This window comes from Bemisia tabaci, chromosome 1 (genome assembly GCF_918797505.1).
Source record: "Bemisia tabaci chromosome 1, PGI_BMITA_v3".
In the NCBI taxonomy this organism is placed as follows: Eukaryota; Metazoa; Arthropoda; class Insecta; order Hemiptera; family Aleyrodidae; genus Bemisia; species Bemisia tabaci.
Genome location: NC_092793.1, coordinates 25,990,914 through 26,016,405, shown reverse-complemented (window position 1 = coordinate 26,016,405; position 25,492 = coordinate 25,990,914). Strand labels below are relative to the sequence as shown.

The window sequence follows — 25,492 nt, the reverse complement described above, 5'->3', positions numbered from 1 at the left end:
TGAAGAAAGAAAAATAATCCCCCACATATGATCCCGTCATATCTGCCTCACAGGAAGAAGCACTTGCGAGGAAGTGTTTGGATTGCGGGGGAGGGGGTAAAAAGGGGAAAAGAGGAGGAGGACATTAAAATTGGTAAAATGCAAAGAAGATGAAAAATCCCTAACAGAAAATACCATCGTGACCGCGGCGTGGAGAAAAGAGAACAAAGTAAAGTCAGTAAGATGCGCTAACAGTCATGATAGTATGAATAAAGCCCCCCTCCCCGCCCCCCGAAAAACCATTTGGGGCTTTGTGAAAGATGTGGAAAAATACTACAGGAATAGCTGAACAAATCACCGCAAACCGCGCTTCAATATCTGGATCTGATACCTCGTAACAGCCGAAGTTCGAAATTAAAACACCTGCACAAATGGGTGAAAATCGGGGACTTTGCCCCCCCATAACTCGAAAACGGTACGTATACTCAATCTGAAATTTTAGTATGTGTAAAGGGTCACCCTAAGGATGAAAAAAAACCTCACTTCGACCCCAATTTCGAGGGCCCAAAAATGGGCCACTTTGTGCATGGCTCTTTCGGACTTCCTAAGTTTTTCAGACCATGTTATTACTTATTAGCTTTTGTTCCACAGAGCTTCCCAAGAGTGAAGATTGAATGTACAAATCACTTTTCTTTTGTATTAATTTTTCGAACTGTAATCAAATTAGTGTATGCCTTTACTTCTGAAGACAAAATCTAGTCAGTATCAATGTGAACTCATTTTTATTTAAAAAAAGTGGAAAAAGAAATGATAAAAATACATACATTTATAAAGTTTTGAAAATAGTTGTCATTGTGTTAAATAATTTTCCAAGTAGACAACAAAGAATTCCTAACAAATACTTTTCCAAAATTTAAAATTAGGTTTACAATGAATGGACTGATTTTAACAGGAACGCACCAAGTCTGAACCAAAGAAAAAGTGGTTTGAAGTTTTCCTTCCATCAGACCAATTAATAAATTGTATATTTTTTCAATTTTGAATATTTGACACTAAAAAAGTAACGCCTAGTTGAATTCAGAACTATTCTGAACTCAATTCTTTGTCAGCAACACTTGGTGTGTTCCCATTAAATTTGGTTTTTTATTTGCTTCTTTTACTCTTGCTGAATAATTAGATGCTTTACAGAGCAAGCTGGCGTTTCCATCACGCTAACGACTTTCAGAGCTTTTCTGGATGCTTGTTGTTGAATTCAAAGTAAATTAGTGGCACCATGGTGTTACTCGGAAAACTTACATTGAAACTAGGGGTTGAATAAACAATCCTTGCTGCTTGCAAGAACACCATTATTGTTGCTATTTGATCATAATAAAATTAAGGTGCAAAAACGACATAAGATGTGTAGAATCCAAATAAACTCAAAACTCACGAAGTAAACAAAATAAAGAAGGTTGACACATTTCAGGACAACATTCCTTCTCTACTGAGCGGATTCCGGAATCTGTCCTGAAGCACGTCGCCTTCTTTATTTAATTTACCTTATGAGTTTGATTGTATGTGTTCAATGTTGCACATTAGAAATTGTTTCTGCCTCAGTTTTGATACTCATAGTTTATTAATACTTCAGTTTTTTTGGTTTCCATTGTTAAATAATAGTTCTTGAAAGAATTCACAAGTTTAAATGGGAAAAAACTTTTATTTTACAAAAATGTACATACATGAGGCAGAAATATTCAATCCGTAGGTCAACTCCTGTTGAAGAAATTACATTTGATAGGTCCCTCAAATAAACTCACCTAAATTCAGTTATTTTTATTCTACTATTACTGATGACCAGAGGTTGGCAGGCATGAAATTGGATTTTGTCTATAGACATCAGTGCCAATAGAATGTGATGTTTTCCTGTTAACTCAACTGCCCAAATACCTACTAAATAAGAAACATTACAACTTCATTACCACTCTACAACATAGGATAAAATCACAGGGATAATCAAGTTGTGAGCAATTTCATTTGATTTTATTTAACAATTTTTTCCCCGGGATGGCGATTTCTTCCTTCGTATTCTGCATCTCCAAAAGGTACTATTTCTAGAAATACAAAAAAAGGAAACTATACATTTGTAGGCCCTGCACAAATCATACAATGCCTAAAAAGATTATGAACTATATGACCAAAAATATTTTTGAAAATATCACAATAAAACTTCTATTGACACTTGTTACCGATATGACTATGGATCCTATGTTGACTTATTTGCGCAGTAATAGTGTTCTTAGCATTGAGGTTAAGGCACACTATTCAATATGTTCCATTACCATGGCTGAAGCTGAGGATCTCGGATGATCCCCTTCAATTATTCTTCTTTTGTTTCTTCACCATTACACTTCATCTCTTTGTCCTCATCATTACTTTCAACTGAGAGCTTGTCAGATGCTATGGGCTCATTGATAGGTGAATGGATCTGGAAATATAAAAACAAAGAAAAGGGACACTTTTAGTCTAATGAGATAACTGGAGCACCTACCATGAGATAGGCTTTACAACTTTTTACAGTTTTGACTTCAGCAAAATTTCTAGAAGTCGTATCATTTAGTTTTTCATAAAGAATCAGAGTTGAAAAAGATGGCAGGGTTTTCTTCTAAAAAAAACCAACAAATATAAAAATAACAACATTTATAAATGACCGTTTTGAATCATGATCATAGCGTTATAAAACTAGAAAAACCTGAGTGCTGGGTCTTCTTTAAAATTAATCTGCTAATTCGACAATAATGTATCCTTTCTGATCGCAGATAGCCTACACTTACCGCTTCAGAGATGTCCAACCAATCCAAAGCACTCATCAATGGGTCATTCTTTGATGGTAGCTTATCCCAATTCCAGTAAGTGAAAGAACGAAAATTTCGAATGGCATGAAATTTTCTTTCTGCTTTCAATGACTTTGGCTTCAATGTTTCAAGAAAAACCACACCACAATGTGAGTCCGGTAAGTTAATAACTTTGCCAGAAAAAGGTCTTCCACGAAATGAAACTTCTTGAGCTGAAGGGGAAAATCAAAAGAAAAACCATGGGAATTAGAGAAAAATATAAAAGTACTTGCATTTAAAGAAAAGTGCTAACTGGCAAATATGTCTCTGAAACATCTTGCAAAAGAGGGTGTGGAGAACAAGATAGTCTTAACGTCCAGTTACATTTTACTATCAGCCAATGTGAATGCATCATTGACTTGCGTTCACAAGGATAACTTGTAAAATGGAGTGTTGCTTATTTCGGAATGCTTCCCTGCATACTTCAATCAGCTCCCTTGGTTGTGGTCATAGTTTCAGCTTTTTACGTTTGGGCATATCAAAATAAGTCAAAACTTTGGATAGTTCTCCTGCATTATAATTTGATGGTCTTGCTCAAATCACTATGGCACTTGATGCATCCAAATGCTGGCAAGAATAAGTGGTCACTACCAGAGGCGGATCCAGCAATTTGGCAATACCGAATTTCCTCCATTTAAATCTATGTTAAAAAGTCAATACTTGTCGGAGCACCGGGCCTCTCTAAGAATCAATACATCTATACAGGTTTAAATGGAGAAAAGAACATGTTACCAATTTGCTGTATCCCCCAATGGTCACTACCTTGATTAATGAAGCTTGGGCCTTTTCACACTACCAATTAGTTCAGTTGTTCTAAGGAGGCAGGTTATGGAAGAATACTAAAAACACTGAGCTTTCAAGGGCATCTAGTGAAATACTGGAGATAAAGTAAGGATATACTTACTTAGATCGTCCTTTTCTTCAATGAAACGTGAGAAGTACTGCGAAACGCTTGCTTTACAGTCTGCCTGAATTTTGCACGGAATGTGGTGTATGCTTTTAGAGCTTTCTTCCTCAAGCTTGTTAAGATTCTTTACATTCAGTTGAACAGTCATTGCTGGATAGCGAAAAATATCTTAATAGATGAAACAAAAATTACGAGTTGACTGATGGATGCAGAAAAGACGGTGAGTAAGTACCTTCAACAAGGCTTGCTTAAAATTGGAGTTTCTGTAAGTTGATAAGTATTAAAATTACCAGACTACGGAGAGTAGACATGCATTCAACCAAATACTGAGGAGGGCGATGAAATTTATGGAATAATAAAAAATGATCACAAAAATAAATCGTTAAGTTTTGTTTTGTTTACTTGCCAGTGTTACCGTTCTGCGTACGCAACAAAGACATAAAGACGGGAGCGCTCGTATCTAAAAGCACGGGGAAAAAGTGAAGCTAGGTTCGGCGCTGCGCGCTTGTGTGAGTGTGTAAATGAGCGCGGGAATCCATGGCGGCAAACGGAAATTTGATTTGAACTTGTCCTCTTGATTTTTCCTTATTTCTTCTTCGAAACGTGTTTTAAATGCTTAAAACGATTATATTAAGAAAGTTCGGTCTGCGTCCTAATATATTACACCTACTTTTGCTCGGTAACAGGCAGTAATCTCAGATAAAGTTAGTTTTTCCTTCTGCTTATGGTGGTTCTGCAGGTTCAAACAGGCCGTTACAGTTCTAGATCTACGTTACTCCCAAATGAAATCAGTCGGTCGACGACGGACCGAAACTAACCTAAAGTTAATAAAATATGAGTGTGTACCTGAATTTGGGCAAAAATCAACCTAAAATACTTAGTTTCCGCAATTTTATTTATTAGTTCCCGCCCTACATTTGAATTCAAACTTGTCCCGATTTCGCCGCCAATCCTCTAGCCAATAGTAGAGGTGATTGAAAAGAAGCTCTAGAAGCTTCATTTTTTGCTTTTAGTGCTCCGTCTTTATGTCTTTGGTACGCAACCCGACGGCAAATTACGCAACATTACGCAGAAAAATTTCCCAATTACGCACGCCATTACGCAGGAAAAATTGTCAAAATACGCATAAATTACGCAAAAATTTTCAAATTACGCAGCAATTACGCATTTTAAGCCAAATTGTTAACAATCTTTCGCTTATTTTGAAATTCTGAAATATTTTTGTTTCCTATGTACGGTGGGAATTTAGTAGCAAAGTTTGCAGCATTGCTTTTTAGGTAAAAAACTATCTTTACTACGACCGTTTACCTTGATCGGCATGACGTACCTAACCTAAAAACCGCGATAAGAAACTGAAATTTTTAAAAAACTTCAATTACGCACGAATTACGCCGAATTACGCAGAATTCTTCCAATTACGCAGCATTACGCATTACGCAGCCACTACGCAGCGACCCTCCAATTACGCAAAAAAAGCCCTCAATTACGCAGAACGGTAACACTGTACTTGCTAACTTAGGTTAGGAAACAGCATGGCAGGCAAATCGACTCTGATTGGCTGACAGTTCCCGCCAATTTTCACCTCGCGCTCAAGGCTGATTGGCCGTTGCACTCAACGAGCGGAAAGCGGCGGGAAATTTACTCGAGCGCTGAAAATTAACGCAGCATTTTTTCCCCGTTCTTTTGGATGCAAGTTTTGTGACCTCTCCTAATATAAATTGTTCATAGATTGCAGTAACATAGTTCATGTCTCGTGGACCTTGTGAAAATTCGTGAAATGTTTTATGAAGTTTAGATTTATTTTTTCGCCTTCCGGTCAACGACAGCTGCACCGATCACTGTTAGTTCTGACACCAAGCACCAAAGATTTCTTAACCGCCCTCGACGCCGATTGGCCGTTTCACTTAATACAACTATACACATGTGTGCCTCGTTTTTTAATTTTTTTGCCGAATCTGATTGTGAGCGACACTTCATCGGCAACATGGAGCGGAGCATTGTTAGTTTACGCCTCGTGTCGTCGCGCCTTCAATTTTGCAGATGCAACATGAACATCCATCAAGTCTTATCGAATACGTGCTAAAATGATGCTAAATGCACGTAGATCGGTGATCGCATTGCAGCGCCTATTTTTATTCACGGTCTCCTAGATTTGGAACATGATTTTGCAAGATAAGTTGATTCTCTGGATCTAGTGAAGGAGGATGCGGGGGCGGGGAGGCGGGGATGTCGCCACACTCGTTACCTCGGGGGTGGGGGGTGGATGGGTTTACTGTAGCATGGGTGATAATTACTCTATGAGCTTTATAACCAAGCTTTTGTCAATCACACAGTTCGTGTAGCCGGTTGTAAGGTTTATAGCAAGCTGTAACATGCAAAACCGACTACAAAACCTTCGTGGATCTAATTTTTTTGTATTTCTTTTTTTAGATGTGAAAGCATAACTCATCTTTCATCAATGGCTTAAGTTGCTGGATGTCTCCACTGACTGACTAACAATTCCCACAAAGACACATACCTAACTACATACAACCCTCTCAGTTATTACAGCCAATCATTTTCACCTGTGCATTGATTCGAAAATTGGTTTAAAAATGAAATAACGAAAGATAGTGATCGTAGACTTATTGTTAGCGCATTAAGCAAAGATTATTCTAGGAGAGGGTAGTAGAAAAGGTAGGTAGATGGAGCAATTTTTTATTCATACATCAGCTTCTAATGTAGATTTTATTTCCGATACGCTCCAAGATTTTAAGATGAAAGATAGGAAATTTCCTCTAGTTTCAGATCAAACAATCACACATCACCCAAGTATCTATCATAAATTTTTCAATATTATGAAACACTCCGCTTTAGGTGGAGGACGATAGATAGCTGCGGCGTCTGTTCACGACTTAATCCTCTGCAATTTACAGTCCATCAGCGACACGGATGAATATAAAAGTAAATATTCGATTGACTCGTTGCACGTCTAAATAAACGATCTGAATTACCTCCGGAATCGTGAGTCCTTGAGAATAGTCGCAAAAACAACGAAGGAAAAGATTACAAAAAAAGATAAGAGTTACATCGATAATTCAGCGGACACCGAGCCGGGCAATAAAGCCGAATAAATCTTCGAGATAAGTGAAGAGCAACCTGGCAATAATAACTAACCAATAAACTCCAATTAGTTTCTTCGTTTAGTCTTAATTACCGATGCGTCCCGGCCGGGTGCTCTTCTTGAGAATCTCCCCGCGACGCGACACTTCAATATTTCAGTGAAGTTTCAACGTGTCACTGACCTATCATTTCCACGCCCGAGCAGAGTATTCGAGCTCATGGTGCAATTTATCGAGGATATTTTGTGATCGGTCGTCCGAGGGGAAAAAGACAGCAGTACAATGGAGATGAAGACAAACGGGAAGTCAGCCGCTTTCAGCAGCGTAAGTAAAACCGACCTCAAAATTCTGCAAAACTGAGACTTGCATTGCTTACATTATTGAAATGACCGCATCCGTAAATTATGCTCTAACGCCTCAAAAGCTCTTTCCTCTGAGTCGGATTTTTTTTTGGTTTTTTTTTTTTTTTTGGGGGGGGGGGGGCTTCCCAATCGAGATTTATCAAGGCGCCTTGTGAGAAAGAAGAGGTTTGAGGGTCATCCTGAAGCTGAAAGGGAAATCAGGGTAGGTCCTTGAAAATGTTTAACAATATCGAGTTTCTTGCATATGGCAGGGACGCAGAGAGTTCTTGAGCTTCTTCTTTTCAAAACTCCTGTTCCCTATAAATCTCAAAGCAGTGACACTTTTCGCCCCTTCCAATCTCTCTCTTTCTTTTTTCTTACGCTTATGTCACAAATTGCCACAATTTTGCCAAATACTCCTTATATTCACCCTGACGCGAGACGGCCCTTCCATCTCGTCGTGATCCGTCGGCTTCAGTATAGGTATTCAGTGATTTTCGTTCCTTTTTTTTAAAATAAAAATTAAATAGAGAATGAAGAGACAAGTTCCGAAGACCTCTCACCCTCTTCGGTGTATCTTGTAGTTTCGGGATAGTTTTCCGAAGTCGCAAAAGTTTTAAATGACCGACCAGACGCTCAAATATGGCATGTCACCTCCTGCCACTTTTTACGTTTTCCTGCTTTTCCAGCTTTTTCGATTTTATATCTCGATATTATTAATTTATCATTTATTTTAACGATACGAACTGAACGGGAATTTCTTTAAGGAAAGTCCAAGTTCCTATTCAAATTATCAAAATGTTTCTGAGAGATCTCCACCACAAATGTTTAAGTTTTAAAAACTATTTTGAAGTTGGAGAGTTTCCTTAAAAATATCTTTGAATCCTTTACCCTGGTAAAAATTGGCGATAGGAGCTGCGTTTCAAAATACCATAGGAGTTCTTAGAGCCGACTAAAGAAGACTTTTGAAAATCATGTAGCTGTAAGCGGAGCAAATCATATAGCCGGACTATACGAAGCTATAAACAAGTATACAGTCGGGCTATAGTTCCTATCGCCGGGTTTTACACTTTATCGCCATTGGCTATAAAAGGCAATAAGAAATTGTGTAGAAATTCGTGTGCTTTGGAAATCATTAAGTTTGATACGGAACTACCTCAATATTTACAAAACACACATTATATTTTCCTTTAAAACATTTTTTTATTCATCAATTAAAATGAGAATAATCCATACAGAGTGTGCAAACATTTCAAAATCATGAGTTGAAAAACGCTGACTACGCGAGATTAAATATTAGAGCCTAACATAAAGCGGAGCGGCGACGCACTGGCGCCTACAAACCTAACAGGGATACTTCACGCATTGCGCAATGCGTGAAGTATCCCTGTTAGGTTTGAAGGCGCCAATGCGCGTTTCGCGCTCTCTGCCCGCCCGCCGCGCCGCAGCGTGCCACGGCGTCTGAAGCAACTATTTCACACCAGATGTATTGCACAGTATCATAAGAAATTGAAGGCGCTCCAACATATTAAGAATGACAGGCATCCTTCAAAAGTACGGAGCTTTCCTCGCAAAATAAATCAAGATACTACGGCACAAAAAAAGAGCGGTAGTCCAAAAACTAACTAAGTCCTAGTATCCGTATTTCGTAACGTTTAGCATACACTTTATCGTCTGGCTGTTGCTTAATCGCCATCGGCTATAAAAGGCTGAAAGAAATTGTACAGCCGGCTACAGAAGCTATTGGAAATCTTACAGCACGCTTTAGGTCTATGGTATTTTGGAACACAGATTCTACTGCCAATTTTTACCAGGGTATGCTAAACGGCATGTTCAATTGGCGTCTACTTGATGTAACCTCTTAAAATTAAGGTGACTGTGGTTCCCACATCCACATTTCGTTCTCAGTTACCTACACGATTATGTAAAATGCGGCTTCATTTTTAGCACAACTCATAATCAAGCCTCCAATTTGTCCACAAAAAAGAGCTCTAATTCATTGTCAGTCGCGCAACAAGGTGCGGTATCATCACTTCAGGTAGACATATTTTGTCTCAGTCGCTGTAAATATCCATTCGCTCATTTGTCCACTTGGGTATACTTTCACATTCTATTGGCGCCGTGGAAACTATTTGATAGGGCAAAATGAACTCTTAATGTGCACCCACGACCGGACAAGCAGAGTCTGTCTCCAGTAAACATCATTAGAGTAACAGAGAGTGATCTATATTTATTCACACATTCAAGTGAACTGAGGAGTGGAATGCAGCGAAAATATTTCGTAGATGTCAGCCAAAAAAATCTCAGACAACTTTCCGAAAATATGAAGTGTTGAGCTCACTTTCCCCTCATTTTCTTTTGATTTTGATTTTATTTACAAAGCCCTCGAAAAACAGAACGAAAGATACGTGTTGCTAATTTGACATTAAAAAGGTGGTATGCACGGGGGCGGTCTGATGGCTAGGAGTGCTAGTACCCCAGAAATTCTGACGAATGGCTCAGAGGGTCTCGGCAGGTTTCTTGTAGGGGCCTCCAAAAATAGAAAATTTCAAACAAAGGAGGGCTTCGTGTTACTTAGAGGGAGCCCCGCCCATGAGGAAGGGATTCCGAAAACGCATCAGCACCTCAAGAATTTTCGAGCCAGACCGTCACTGGCTATGTACCTTTTGCTCAAAATAACTGGAAGACTGTTCGGACCTAAGTAAAAGAAATGCACCTTACATTTTCAGTCTATAAACCGAGGAGAGCGAGGGTTTAAAGTTTTATTCCTTCGTAAGACTCAATTGGACGTATTTCTGCCAAACTGAACTACAAGCATAATGACGTGAACCCTGTTATGCATATATTCTTATGGGTTTCATGGCTCATTCCTTAATGCTTATAGTTCCTTTTGGCAGAAATACATTCAATTTAGGGACAAAGTTCAACGAATATGTTCATTTTCAAATTATTTTTTTTTCGACTTTGAATTTTCGACAGGAGAAAATCTACGATTAGTTGAATATTCAAAACAGAACTATACTCTCAACTCAATCGTTTTCCCAAAATACGACGATGTGGGTTTTTACTAAACCAAGTGCAATAGTTATTCGTGTTTTTTTTTTACTAATTTCATGTTTACTGCATATCAGGAGACGGGGCTGGTCGATTCAGAGCTGGGCGGGAGTGTAAACCAGTATGATTTATCACCTGAGGTCAATGAAGAAAACGCACAAAGTGATTTAACGTACGGCATTGACGACACACCACCATGGTACTTATGTATTTTCATGGCTTTACAGGTAAGCTGAGTTACAAAGCGTTTCATAGCGTCAATCTCATCTGAGGCTTAGTCTCATCAGTTTTAAAGTCGATTGCTCGTTCATTTAAGTCGACGTTCGATTTGAAAGAAGTTGGGATTCGAGCGACTGAGGGACCGTTCATAATTTACGTAATGCTTTTTTCCGGCAATTACAACCTCCCTCCCACTCTTCCTACGCTTCGTAGCGCAACTTCGGACCCCCTTGAGTCGGAAGCGCAGGTTAACCTGGCCAACTATAAAACAAAACAAAAAATTATAATTATCATATTGATTCTTAAAATTAAAATATGGAAGAATAGGCAGCGAATTCGTGTATGATTTACTTTTTATAGCATTCTGAAAAATACTTTTGATTCAGCACATTTAAACTGTTGACCCTTTCATTTGCCAGCATTATTTGACCATGATTGGAGCGATCGTATCGATTCCATTCATCTTGACTCCCGCGCTTTGTATGGAGGAGAGCGACCCGGCCAGGGGACATATAATTTCGACTATGATTTTCGTCACCGGAATAGTAACATTCATTCAGGCAACGTTTGGGTGCAGGTCAGTCTTTCGAGTTTTTCATTACTCTCATACGAAAATCGTTATACATGGTAAAAAAAACTTCGTGGGTAGGACCCGAATTTTAGGTCATGTGGATTTTCGAAGTTTTCGGATGTACGATCCGAAAACTTCAGAGATTCATGTGAACCTCGCAGTGGTGTGGCGTGCTTTGCGATGTATCGATTGATCTGCCATTTAAACCTATGGAAAAGGATCGATAAACACGGTGTTTGCAACGAATACTTCAATAATAATCGATTCTTTACCACAGCTTCAAATGGGGAAATATCGATTATCGATCATTCACGCCTCGCAACTGGAACTTTGGATTTCACGCACGAAGTTTCTTCCTCCGTGTATACACACAGCTCAAGCTAGAAAAAAGAACTGTCCCCATAATTGGACTTTTTTGGAACTACAATATCTGGTTCATCCGTAGAAACACTTATGTTTCTAGGGAAACTAGGGGACATACGTTGCTTTTAAACTGAGCCAAAATTGTAAATAGTTCCAGATTGTAAATTGTAATACAATTTATATCCTGTCAACATATTTTAGACTTTAATGCTTACACTGAGAAATATGGTTCGGTTACAGTGACTGAACTTCTATTCATATAGGACATCAATGTTTTTCGGTTCAGGTAACCGAAGTTTTTGGTCAGCCGAAACCGAATTTAGGTTCAGGCTGAACCGAGGTTTTTCTGGGACTAAAATGTGGGACGGTTACCACTTACCAGAACCGAAGAACTTCGGGTTCAATATAGATCGAAGTTTTTTCCTCCGTTTGTATTTGACCCATTACCGAGAGGCTGCGGTACTAAAACTAAGCTTGTCTGTTTTTATCTCAAGCATACTATTGAGGCCATAAAAAATCCAAATACACCGTTGTGAAGCTTATACTCTCAGCCATCAGGTGTTGCTAAGATGATGCATGCAAATTGTCCTTCGCCGTGTAAGAGCCTACACATTGCCTCCGCTCCATTAATTTTTCATAGGGAACTTCTCTGAAATTTTAGGGGTAAGTATAGTTGAGGAAGATTAATTTCATTTTTAGGCTGAAGAGGATGAAAAAAGGCATTAAAATTCAGCCATCTCAGAACTCCTTACATGATAAATGTGAAAATTTGAAATATTTTGACTCAAAACTACGCACCTAAAACTACAAACCTTATACCATGTTGACTCCGATTTGGTTTGACATTTTTGGGTATTTTTCAAGGTATGCTTTTTTAAAATACTTCTATGCTACTAAAAGCAGCTGTATCAATGCCTCGAGATTATCGATGCTGTAAATGATTACACGAAAAGCTTCAGTGTTATTTTTTCTCGCTCGCTCTTCCAGCTGATGACAAAATCATTTGTTTCGTTTTCCAGACTGCCAATCGTTCAGGGCGGAACCATATCTTTCTTGGTGCCAACGTTAGCGATTTTACATTTACCTGAGTGGAAGTGTCCATCAAGCGATTACATAAAATCTCTGTCTCCGGATGATCGGACCGAACTGTGGCAAGTTCGCATGAGGGAGTTATCGGGTGCCATAGCCGTCTCAGCCCTGTTCCAAGTTTTTATTGGATACTTCGGTAGTGTTAAAATTCAATGAAATCTAGCTACACGTATGTGTAAAAAAATAATGTTGGTGGCTATACTAGGTTGCTGCTTATGAACTGCCCCCACGCAATCTAAGAGTCAGTACAAGATTGTTTAACGTATAACCACACGAACTACACTGCCGTGCTAAGGCAAAACACCGTATGAGCCTCCAGGCGCTGCCAAATTTCCTTCAGTAAATCACAAATTTTCAATAAAATTTGTGAATATTTTTCTTCGAAGTTTTCAGAAAATTTTGTTTGCAATTTCACCTAAAGTTCCTGAAAATTTCAAGGGAAAATATCCATATAGCTTTCCCAAAAAAATAAACATTTTATCGAGGGAAATTTGGCAACTCTCGAATATTCATGCGGCGTTTTTCTTAAGCATGGCAGTACAGGTGAATGATTAACATTGACAGTATCAAAGACTGGTCACCAGCTTTTTTGGGGATCATACTTAATTGGGAATCTAGTGACTTTTAACATTATTTTTAATCCATGTGTATCTACGAGGATCCATCTACGAGGATTGAAAATAAACGAGTGGTACGGAATATAACAGAAGAATATGAACTATGCAAAACGATAATCCGGGTATCGGAACTTGGCTGTTTTGAAAACGCCTTCAAATGCGGCGTGATACCTCACGCATTCCGGAGAGTTCAAATAGTTGTATCATTGCGTAAGAATGTGACGGAAGATTTAAATGGAGATCGTCTCCATGGCGCTGGGCATGTCGATTTCCTTTGACACTTTTGCAGTGGTGAATGCATAGCTGAAGTGCGCTTCAGCTAGAATTGTATTTAGTAAATGGGTGGTTTTTATAGGAGGATTATAATTAAACAAGTCGTTAGAAATGGAAACAAAATAATATGAACTGTGCAAAACGATAATCCGGGTATTGGAACTTGGCTGTTTTGAAAACGCCTTCAAATGCGGCGTGATACCTCACGCATTCCGGAGAGTTCAAATAGTTGTATCATTGCGTAAGAATGTGACGGAAGATTTAAATGGAGATCGTCTCCATGGCGCTGGGCATGTCGATTTCCTTTGACACTTTTGCAGTGGTGAATGCATAGCTGAAGTGCGCTTCAGCTAGAATTGTATTTAGTAAATGGGTGGTTTTTATAGGAGGATTATAATTAAACAAGTCGTTAGAAATGGAAACAAAATAATATGAACTGTGCAAAACGATAATCCGGGTATTGGAACTTGGCTGTTTTGAAAACGCCTTCAAATGCGGCGTGATACCTCACGCATTCCGGAGAGTTCAAATAGTTGTATCATTGCGCCGTAAGAATGTGACGGAATATTTAAATGGAAATAGCCGTCATCACTGATGAGGGCTTGGTTCCCTTCTGCTAAACGCGGTCCAATTGCATGTGCGTAAAAGTGCATCAAGCTTTGAAGACATAGATTAAAACTGTATTTGCTCGTCCGCTTAAAATTGCTTTTCTATAATTTCAAACTTTCATAACTCCAGCTTGCTTCTGCATTTCTGGGTTTTTATTCGGCAGCAGCGTGTCCTCGAGACACTCTTTTAAACAGCGGTTTGAAATTTTTCCAAGTCTAAGTAAATTTTGTATAGAGCCTAAATCGCCCTTCCCCGTTAACTCCCGTATTTGGAAAATTAAAGCCTGTGGAAAATGCGGGTTAAATTGATGTATGGCTATAAAAGTGAGAGACTTCAGTTTTGTTTTAAATTTTCTGTTTGCAGGATGCATGGGAATAATTCTTCGATATGTAACTCCACTGACTATAGTGCCAACGGTTTCGATGGTCGGTTTGTCGTTGTTCGCAAACGCAGGGGCTGCCGCATCACAAGACTGGTCAATAGCAGGAGCGTAAGTTGAACTTTTAAATTGAGGTATAGATTTTCAATTCTTCACCTCATTTAACCTAATTCTGAAATGGATATACTCCATTAAAAAAAAAAAAAAAAAAAAAAAAAAAAAAAAAAAAAAAATCCTCTCCTGGCAATCAGTTGGACATAGTTGGGGGGGGGGGGGGATTCGAGTTTTATGGGCTCGAATCCCCACAGACCCCTTCGTTAGCGATTCTAGACAAATTATAGTACACTGTCATAAATATTAGACTCGATATATGTGTGTAAGGGTAGAAAAGATGCACAGTTACACAGTGTAACAAAATGTTGAAATAAGGTTGCAATTTCCATTTATCATGAAATTCAAATATTTTTACAAATTTTGATTAATACTGCCGATTTTAGAGGTCACTTAAATGAGTTTCATGAGTCAAAATAAACAGGCAGTCTGCAATGCAACAAAAAATTGAAAAGTATTCGAATTCATTGCATTAAGCAAGCGGAGCCCCTTCAATTAGTAGCTAGGCAACATACACAACATTCAGATACGGTTAGTATAATCTTTACTTCTTACCATGCGTTAAAAAATGAACTATCTTTTGAGTGTGTCTTTATTCTTTAAAAATTCTAATTTTGCTGTATTTCTTTTCATTTTCAGAACGATTATCTTGTTGACTTTGTTCTCTCAAATCATGACGGAGGTTAAGGTCCCGGGGATAAAATACTCCTCAAAACACGGACTGAAAATAACTTGGTTCAATCTGTTCAAGCTTTTTCCGGTAAGTTGTCATAAGTCATTGGACATTTTAATATCCCAGGAATCTAAACTTCTGGTCTATTGTGCAAACAACCTTAAAGACCAGCGTGGTGAATTCCGGTGCATGACTTGTTAGGGACCGGCTATGACTTACGCTTGCTTTTGAAAGACGATGCAAACACTAAGAATTAAAAGAAATATATATTTTGCAAGATCGTGGGAGAATAAGTCAAGGAATCAAGTTCAATGCAGGTTTTGAAGGTGGAAAACTATGTAAGCACTCAAGAAACATTATCTTTAACTGGTAATTTCAAGCACTTTCAAAGTACCTATATCTGTTCATTACTGTATGTGCTTGAGCTCGGCATAACGTAATGAAATTAGATGGTAAGAATAAGAAATCTCCAAACTCCTAACACACTAACCCAGGCGAAGTCTCGATAAAACTCAATTTTTTATAAAAATAAAAATAAAAAAAATCGCCCTCCCGGAAAATTGTCGGATCTGGATGGAGGGGGAGGGGGGTTTGGAAGTTAATGAGCCCGAACCCCACCCATAGACCCGTTACTCTTTTAAACGAATGAGCTGTCATGATTAGACGTGATAGATGTGTGCCTCAGAGAAATTGATAACAGATCATTATGCCCCATTTGTGGTATCCAAAGCCCTATAGAGTCTATAGCTTGAGAATTTTTGGAATTTGACTTACAGGTGCTTCTGACGATCATGATCATGTGGGCAGTCTGCGCAATCCTCACATACATCGACTACTTCCCACCCGGGCATCCCGCGAGAACAGACATTAAACTGAACATCGTCCACGCTTCATCGTGGTTCCGAGTTCCATATCCAGGTACTATTTCAGTCAAGAAAATTAAGCTTTTTAAGCTGCTTCGATAACATATCACGAAGATGAAACTGCAAAAATGCGTTTCTCGTTTCCCGTGTTGCAAAATCCACGCACTTATTTTATTTTATTTTTTTCAGGATAAAGAATCGACATCATGGCTCGAAATTTGAATAGTACATATTCACAAAGAGTCTTCTTGTTTCAGGGAAGTTTTCAAGACACGGCGTTGAGTAGTCTTCCATTTAACGTTGCAAACCGCGAAATACACGTTTTTGCAGTTTTACCGTCGATTCTCATATAAACTGTGCATTAACATCAATATGAGGAGGCCTGTGAATCTTATTTTGAGGAAGTAAAACTTATACGTCAGAGGATCAAAGTTTTCTAGCGATTTATTGAGGATTTGAGCATGATGATGAGTGTGTGATTCCAGATCCGATGCACAACGTTAAAAAAAACAGGGTTGAAAATTGTAGGTACTTATAAAAGACAATACATTCTCTTTTTTCAAGCAGTAAGTTGTTTCAATTTATGTGCCCACTGTCTTTAGAATACAGCGGCGAGTGTTTTTCCTCATGAAAGTCTGAAGTCGTCACGAAAGACTAATTTCATTACAACTCAGAAGTCGGTGTAAAATGGTGAGATGTTGTATAGTTTTCAGGGGAGTCTTATCCAAAAATGTTCAGGTAATAACCCCGTGCCCTTCTTATTCTGGAGGGGGGCTTCGATCCTCCTTGACCGGTCTAGCCCCCCTCCCCCCCCCGAAAGAAATTCCTGGCAACGTACTTGTGGGGGGAGGGGAGCTACTCATTAGTCATGAGTGTTCACGCCGAAAGCTCTGGACGACTTGCTACGTATGTATGTATATGTAAAAGCTCCTCATCCATTAAATTCATGATTTTCAGGTCAATGGGGAATACCTACGGTCAGTGCCTCTGGTGTCCTCGGAATGTTAGCTGGAGTGCTAGCCTGCACGGTGGAATCTATCAGTTACTATCCTACGACCGCCAAAATGTGTGGTAGGTACCTTGAAAATCGCAGTCAAAAAATGTCTTAAAATTAACTAGCTGCTTCAGCTCGCTACGCTCGCTTGCGCCGCTAGCCGGGGGCAAGCCCCCTGGACCCCCAGTTACTCGCTCTGCGAGTAACTGTTGGCTCGCTTCGCGAGCCAAATTTTGCTACTACCAGTGCTTAGAGGACTTCTTGGAGGCAAAATGATAAATTCAAAAACTAAGAATAGGAAACTAAAAATTACCTACTTTTAGAAAAAGAAACAACCTTGAAAAATAAATAACACTCCTGGAAAAGAAAATCAGAACACTTTTTGAAAATGTAACGGTGCGAAAGGGTGAAGATAAATCACCAATTCTCTTGGAAGAAGACATGAACCGACCCCCGACATGAGTGAAACTGCCGTAGGACCCATGCTAGGGTAGCAGGGTGACACGTGTTGTGAGCAGGTAGGGATGGATTTACGTGGAGAGGGAAACGGAAAATCAGAGGGTGGGAGGTCCCCCAACCATATGACTCGTCCAGCGTCAAAAACGCAAATATGTCGTTATCAAATCGAGGTAAATTTTGCAACTTCGGTCGCGCAAATCGAAAAACGAAGGGGTCTTGGCACATCTAGACCCTATGAGCTTTCATTTAAAACAAATCCGAGGAAAATCGGTCCAGTAGTTTCCGAGATCGAATTAGCACAAACTGTCCAGCGTCAAAAAATGCAAATATGTCGTTATCAAATCAAGGTAAATTTTGCAACGTCGGTCGCGGAAATCGAAAAACCAAAGGATGTTGGCACGTCTACAGCGTAAGAGCTTTCATTTAAAACAAATCCGAGGAAAATCGGTCCAGTAGTTTCCGAGATCGAATTAGCACAAACTGTCCAGCGTCAAAAATGCAAATATGTCGTTATCAAATCGAGGTAAATTTTGCAACGTCGGTCGCGCAAATCGAAAAACCAAGGGATGTTGGCACGTCTACGGCGTAAGAGCTTTCATTTAAAACAAATCGGAGGAAAATCGGTCCAGTAGTTTCTGAGATCGAATTAGCACAAACTGTTGGAGGCCAAAAAAGGCCTTAGGATATTAAATATATAGACATCCTTCCTGTTAGACAGAATTTTGAGACATTATGGGCAATGCTTGTTTTACAGTCAGTAAGGCCAACTTTGGGCCACCTGGTACAACATTGGGCCGGGGATATATTGGGCATATTCGGCAACCAGTTAGATGTTTGTTCTTCTTCTTTGCAACTGCAGCCAAAATTGGAAAGCTTATGGCCTCTTGTTTATTTTTTATTCAACAAATTGGCCTAGTGTTGGCCTTGGCGACTGTACCTAAAAAAGGAGATCGAGGCCGGAAGAACTTTTCGCAAATGAAGCACAAATGATTAAAGCTGCAAACATTTCATATTTCGCCTTTTTAAACTTAACTTCAAGACTTAACAAGAATTTTCATCCAAAAATTATTAATTGGAATTCTTATTGATCCAACAAAAAATTGTTCTCCGTGTACTGGCACCATCGTGCTTCTAGAAGATGTCTCATATAGAATGCATGGATTGAATAATAGGTACCCCCACAAAAATTCTAATCCAGTGTCAAAAATGTTTGATTTTTTTCCTCTTTGAGTTCACAGGAGCACCACCCCCACCGGTTCACGCTATTAATCGAGGCATTGGTACAGAAGGACTGGGAACAGTGCTTGCTGGTCTGTGGGGAAGCGGGAACGGTACGAACACGTTCGGTGAGAATGTCGGAGCGATAGGAGTGACAAAGGTAAAGGGGCAACAACCCAGGACCGGACTTACGGGGTGGCCACATGGGCCGCGGCCCATAGCCGCAAATTTGGGGGGCAGCAAATTTTGCAATTTTTTAAAATGTAGCTATAAAGAAAAATCGGATTCCGAAAACAATTACAAACGAGAAAAGGTGACAAAAGTTCTCATTTCCTGAGAGTATATCTCTAATTTTATCGTCTCTTTGTGCTACATTAGACAGCACCTTTAATTAGTCGAGTTAAGACTAAGAGAGAAATCGAACACGGAATTCGGCCTGGAACGGCGCGGCGAAGAGAGCAATGATGACGAGAACTTGATGAGATGGAAAGAAGAAACCCTCGGCGCGGCGCGGCGCGGCGGTCGGCATGCAACACATATTAGCGCCTACAAGACTGCATGAATACTTCACGCATTGCGTCAAAGACAGTGCGGTCGCTGCGGCCAGCAGCGGGCGGCGCACAGCGTAAAACGCATAGCGCCTACAAGACTGCATGAATACTTCACGCATTGCGTCAAACACGGTGCGTGCAGCAGCGGTCGGCGTTAGCGTCTGGGTCAGCATAGTTTATACAAGACTGTATCCTGAATACTTCACGCATTGCGCAAACACAGTGCGGTCTGCGCGGCGCGGTGGCGGAAGTTAAAATTATTAAATCACATTTATGTTTGTTCTTTCATAATTTTTTCGTTCATTTTTAGATATATGGAAGGCCTTGTCCACACAGAGATAGGTTTACGGAACTTAACCGATTAAATTTAACCGATTTAGGGGGATTTAACTAACATTCTAAAGAAATTTGGAATCTCATTGCGAGCAATTTTACTCAAATATTTCATAAAATTTATAAAAATGTAATAAAATACATAAAAAATCACCCAAAGTCAAGAACCATTGGCTTTTCAGTTAATTTTGCAGTAAATTTATATTATTCAAAAATATTTTTGAATATCTTTCGTATTTTTCCTAAATTTTATGAAATATTTTACATGAAACTTCAAGACTTCACTTCTTATGAAAAATTGCAACCCTGAGTCGAAGGAGTGTCAAAAGTTCAGTTTGGATCTTTCACTCCATGAAACCATTGTTGATGAGAATTATTTTGTAAATTTACAGATTGGTAGCCGTAGAGTCATTCAATATGCATGCATTCTCATGCTCCTGCAGGGAGTGATCAATAAATTTGGAGCGGTTTTCATCATCATTCCGGAGCCTGTCATTGGTGGCATTTTCTGCGTTATGTTCGGAATGATAACAGCTTTTGGTAAGCAAAGTAACTTATATACGATGATGCACCTATATGCTCATTTGGGTATTTTATTATATTATTAAATGCAGTGCTTACAAACATGAAATCTTTCTGATGTGCCACAACTATTTTTAGTGAATTTTTCATCTATATATAACATTATAATTATTCATTTTAAAACAATGAGCTTCTCAAAGTTTTTGTCTTATTTTTTCTTTTTTCTCACTATACTGATGATTAAGTGTCAATAATAGATCGATTCTTTTTAAATTTGTTTCAGGTTTATCGGCCTTGCAGTACGTCAATCTCAATGCATCGCGCAATTTGTACATAATCGGATTTTCAATGTTTTTCTCATTGGTGAGTCTATTGTATTATAGAGAGAAAAGACACCTAAATAATTGTGTAGGACAAATAATTTTCACTTAGAGTCAAATTTTTCGAAAAAAAAAAAATAAATAAAAAAAATAAGTAAATAAATAACATATGACCATACGGCGTAAAAGCGCGCCCTCATAGCTAGGCAGGGCCTTCCCCTGCACTCCAGTCACACATTCTCAAAGATTTGTAAAAGCGCGCGACTCGCGCAGATTTCAGGGAACTACTTAAGAACGACTCCTTTCAGCCTGTGGATTCGGCGGAAAAATTTTTTGCTCTTTCATTTGGACTGCATTTTGCACTTTGGAACTATAAATTCTGGCTCATTTGAAAACACACTTCTGTACACAGGGAAACTAATGGCGCAAACGTTGTTTTTAAACCGGGCCAGAATTCATAGTTCCTAATTGCAAAATGTACCTAGTCCATTTAACCTTGATGCATTTTTGGATAGACTATAGCTGTCTTATCAGGAACATGCTACCGCGTTACATGCTAAACGTGAGCCACGTGTTCCATGCTAAACGTGAGCCACGTGTTCCATGCGAAAAAAATTGTGATCTAGATATGTATTGCGAATATTTCATTCCAAGTTGTTCTAAAAATGCAATTTTAGGTGTTGCCACAATGGATGCAGGCGAACCCAGGTGCTATTCAAACCGGAAACGCTGTCGCAGATAATATTCTCACGGTGTTGCTGAGCACTAGTATCTTGGTCGGAGGAGCAACTGGATGTATATTAGATCACATCATACCGGGTAAACATATTTATCAGAAATTATACAGACTGCATTCTGCAATGAGGAACTTCTATCTCTGGCTCAGCCGCAAAAGCACCTATCTGCATCGGAATATGAAAGGCACATACGTTGTCCCTAAAATTAGCCAGACATAAAGATGTTTCTCATGGCAAAATGTAGTCCATGTCTATGTCAAACAGGAGCTTTGGAATGCAAACCCTCCAGTATTTGTTTTCTTTTTTCCCTTTGCATAAGTTGACCCTTGTTTTCGAAACCTCTTTTTTGAGTCCACGGTTGAACAAGCAAATGAATCTGCTATGCCGATCAAAAATGAATTCTCCAGTGTATTTATTCTGACTATATGGGCATATTGTTTATGGAATAGTGTGACTCGTGTCTAAAGGTTAAAACACTATAAGATTATGTTGCCTGACCTTGTCAATTCGATATAGCCAAATGTGATTTTCTGGCGTAAGTTCTGCGTCAAAATTCTTTTTATATCATTCCTATATTAGAAAGTCATTTGCATATATAATTATGTTGTCTATCAGGGACTCCTGAAGATCGTGGATTAATCGCATGGGCAAACCAGATGAAACTGGAAGCAGAACCTACTGTGTCAGGCGAAAAGAGCACCTACGATTGGCCCGTGGGAATGTCCTTACTTAGAAGGTAAGTTTCAAGTTACTCATGCTCAGGATAATGAGAAACAAAAAGTGTAATTGTCCTTATAGGAAAGTGGACTGGAGAGCCAAAAAATCAAAATCAAGATATAGCGGCATTACTGCACAGAGAAATATCTAGACTTGCGGTAAATAAACCATCTCAAAAATGTAAAACCTCAGCGTAATTACGATTTCTGATTTAACGATGCAAAAAATGTAGTTTTTAGACGGATTTTAAAATTTTTAATACAAACATTCCGTGTATAGATCTCAATATTGTCTTTTAAAAAGTAATTTTAGGCCCGCTAGTTCAATTATGAAAGAGTTCGTATAAAAATCTTTCCGCTTTAGGCGAGAGCTTGCCCTTCGACGGAATATTGGAAAATATTTCTACATAGTAAGAGAGGTGAAAGTTAAGGTCCTCTCTAGAAAGCACTCGCTCCAGAGAGGAACCTCCCCCCCCCCCCCCCCCCCGGTAATTCTCTAGGATCCTAGAACAGTTTGACGGGGGGCGTATTACCTGCATGACTCGAGTTGCATGCATTAAAAACCGAATTACTTTAAAATCCACTTTTTACCAAAGAATCGACGAATATTAAGAATAATAAGAGGAGAATATCAACGAAAAAGCAAAATATCTGTGGGGTGGAGGAGAGGTAGGGTATAGAAAAAATAAAGACGGAGGGGTTCATTCATTGTTTAAGTACCCCTGATTTCTAGTTATTTTAATAATTTCTTATTTTTTCCAGGTGGAAATGGACTTCGTACATCCCTTTTTTGCCTACTTACAATCCAAAAAAGTCCAACTAAGGCTACTAAGAACTCAAAAATGCAATTATAATTCAAAGTGAGAGAAAACATATTATCATGGGCATGCGTGGAGACGACCCATTAAACCTTGAAGTTATATGGAAATTTATGCCTAAGATCCAGTTTGTAGTATGTAGTTGTAGCAAATCCTCGATGTAATTCAAAAGCAGTGGCACGTGGGGATGGGTCACAAAAAGCGGTCCTTTAGGAACAAAGTGCAGCTAATATCACGAGCATTGACATGCTCATGGATTTGTAGATAAATGTATAAAATTAATGTTTGATGATTCTCATGTTGTGTCATAATCATTGACATAGACAAGTTCCTGAACTTAGATATTATTTTTGATATTCGTAAGTAAATTGTGTAAATTTAAACTTGAAACACTTGAAATAGCTATGTATAGCTGCAGAGAAAGCATTCTCGGAACTAATGCATTGTAACCATTAGCTACATCGTTAATTCTTTGCAGATTTTGAATCGAGGAATGTTATTTGTTAAATTTGGAAAATAAATATAGTTTCTGTTTTGCATCTCTTCTTGCTCAACACGTTTGCCACATCAACCACATTGCTCATTGTATGACATGTGTGAGCAAATGAAATGATTTTCGTTTCAATTGACAATGTCAGAGTTAGATTTGTAAAATGAAACTAAGATCTTATCCATGACATCATTAGTCTCGCAACGACAACAACTGTTAACTACTTGTTTAATTAACCGCCCGTATGTACACTAGTATGCACCAAGGATACATTTCAAGCAACCTTTGAAACGGACGTTTAAAACCCCTTCAATCTTACTCGCTGCAAGTTTATTGGCGTTAATGCTGAGGTAGACTAGAGTGTACTGAGGAAGTGATTAATTGTGTGTGACGCTAAAGCATTTCGACGGTGCAAGTCGGCAATCACATAACTCGTTTGCGGTGTCTGAAAATCTCCGCAACTATGTTATTTTTTTAAAGGAGAACAAATGGACATGATTCCTTGAAATTTTTGCAGAATTTTCCTCGCACATATAGAAGAAAAATCACGGAAGTTTTAAAGAATTACCGTTGAGTAGTTTTCCGTTTAAAAAATAAAGTATGACAGGAAGTCTGCGACGTCGCAAACCGAGTTATGTGATTGCCGACTTTCACCGTCGATTTGCAATAATGTGCAGAGGCGGATCCAGCGATTTGGCAACACCGAATTTCCTCCATTTAAACCTATCTAAATAATCGATTCTCGTCGGAGCACCTGGCCCCTCCAAGAATCGATACATTTCCATAGGTTTAAATGGAGAGAAGACAATGTTGTCATAATTTGCTGGATCCGCCTATGATAATGTGAATGGAAATGATTGTGAGGTTTCACATTTTATGAGCTCTTTCGAGTAGTTTTCTTTCATTGTCACTGATATGATGCAATTTGAACAGACAACATAAAGAATAGAAATAGTTGGACCACGTGGTTTAGTGCCTCAGAGCAGTTTTATCGTGACAAAAAAGTGAGAAAACTGAATTATCCTTCAATTCAGAGGGTATGCAATTTGAGTCACTCGGGTCGGAATAAGTGTATCATGCAGTTTAATATTTCTGCTTCCCAATAAACATGGCAAACGTCGAAATTAGGGAATGGTGCAGAAAGATATCAAAATTTACCTAAAGCTATACCGGGCAGTTTTAGTCAATTTATGTACCTTTTCAATGTTCCGGACCTAATTATTATCAAGATTGCTCAAAGACTCTCTAAGATATTGACGAGTGAGCTTATTATGCGATGCGTTGAGGCGTTACCACCACGGCTTTTGAGCCATGTTGACACCATGTTAGGAGAAAAACAAGATGGTTCACTGTTGGCATCACGGCACCAATATCGTATAAACATGTTCGTTATTGGCAGGATAAGTTCTAAAGTCTTACACAAACAAGTAAGTTCAAAACATAGTAAAAAATAATTGAATAAATGTATGAATTTATTTTGTGAGCGATTAAGTACCTATTTGATCAGAATTGGTTTCCGACAAACTCCTCCAAAAACGATCTATTTTGAATAAATTTAAATTATTTATTTCAAATTCATTTAAACGAATTGCATGCTAACGTTTTCTTATGCTATCATTAAGTTTCGCAACATAGAACCCCAATTTAATAATATTCTTGAAGCTCATCGTCTGAGCAGTGCACTGAAAAAGAAAAGGAAATCAGGTTTCAGTTGGCTAATAGTCAATTGACAAAATTTGACGTAGAAGACCATGCCATCTTATTCAAACGTGGCTATTTAGATAGTTACTGAAAAAGTAACGTGTCCAACGTAATGCCGCCACTTAAAATTTACCTTATAGAAGAATCCTATTTTATGTCTCCTAAATTTTCCATTAATGAGAACATTATTACATTGGAACAATCAATGCATTTTTCGGAAAAATGACAATGTCGTGCCAAATATCACTAATAGTTTACTTCAGCAACACGATAGGCAACGCTGGAATCAAGTCAGGGTGTGAAAGAAACAAGTAAAGTCTCATCAATTATTGTAATGCATGCCACACAACGCAACGAGCATTCAACGAATTATATCATAGCGCCTGGATGCAACTATTCGAACTCTCCGGATGTCTAGATTGCATACACGCTGAAGTGAAGGCGTTTTGACTTTCCAACTCACCGCTTCATCCGCGGCGCGGCGCAGAGAAGAGAGTTTTAAACTCCGAATTCATATTCACATCATGCATAAACTGGTAAGGAAAGTAGTGATGAACACTAAAATTAGACATTAGAATTTACTTGCGTGGAGCTTTTCAGTTTATTTCATTTCT

The 25,492-nt window shown here is 38.7% G+C and overlaps 2 protein-coding genes across 2 annotated transcripts; one reads left to right on the top strand and one right to left on the bottom strand.

Moving 5' to 3' along the window:
* Window positions 1-1,655: 1,655 nt before the first annotated feature.
* Window positions 1,656-4,180, bottom strand: LOC109041060 (uncharacterized). Its single transcript, XM_072298765.1, has 3 exons — window positions 3,754-4,180; window positions 2,790-3,022; window positions 1,656-2,443 (listed from the first exon to the last, which is right to left on the bottom strand). The coding sequence occupies exons 1-3, from the start codon at window positions 3,902-3,904 to the stop codon at window positions 2,336-2,338; spliced, it is 492 nt and encodes a 163-aa protein (XP_072154866.1). The 5' UTR covers window positions 3,905-4,180; the 3' UTR covers window positions 1,656-2,335.
* A 2,729-nt stretch (window positions 4,181-6,909) lies between these two features.
* LOC109041331 (solute carrier family 23 member 2) lies at window positions 6,910-23,225 on the top strand. Its single transcript, XM_019057660.2, has 14 exons — window positions 6,910-7,181; window positions 10,330-10,479; window positions 10,891-11,048; window positions 12,425-12,630; window positions 14,357-14,483; window positions 15,123-15,243; window positions 15,933-16,074; window positions 16,977-17,090; window positions 18,711-18,850; window positions 19,967-20,114; window positions 20,380-20,459; window positions 21,094-21,235; window positions 21,769-21,889; window positions 22,632-23,225. Exons 1-14 carry the CDS (start codon window positions 7,140-7,142, stop codon window positions 22,690-22,692), a joined length of 1,752 nt encoding a protein of 583 aa, XP_018913205.2. The 5' UTR covers window positions 6,910-7,139; the 3' UTR covers window positions 22,693-23,225.
* Window positions 23,226-25,492: the final 2,267 nt, after the last annotated feature.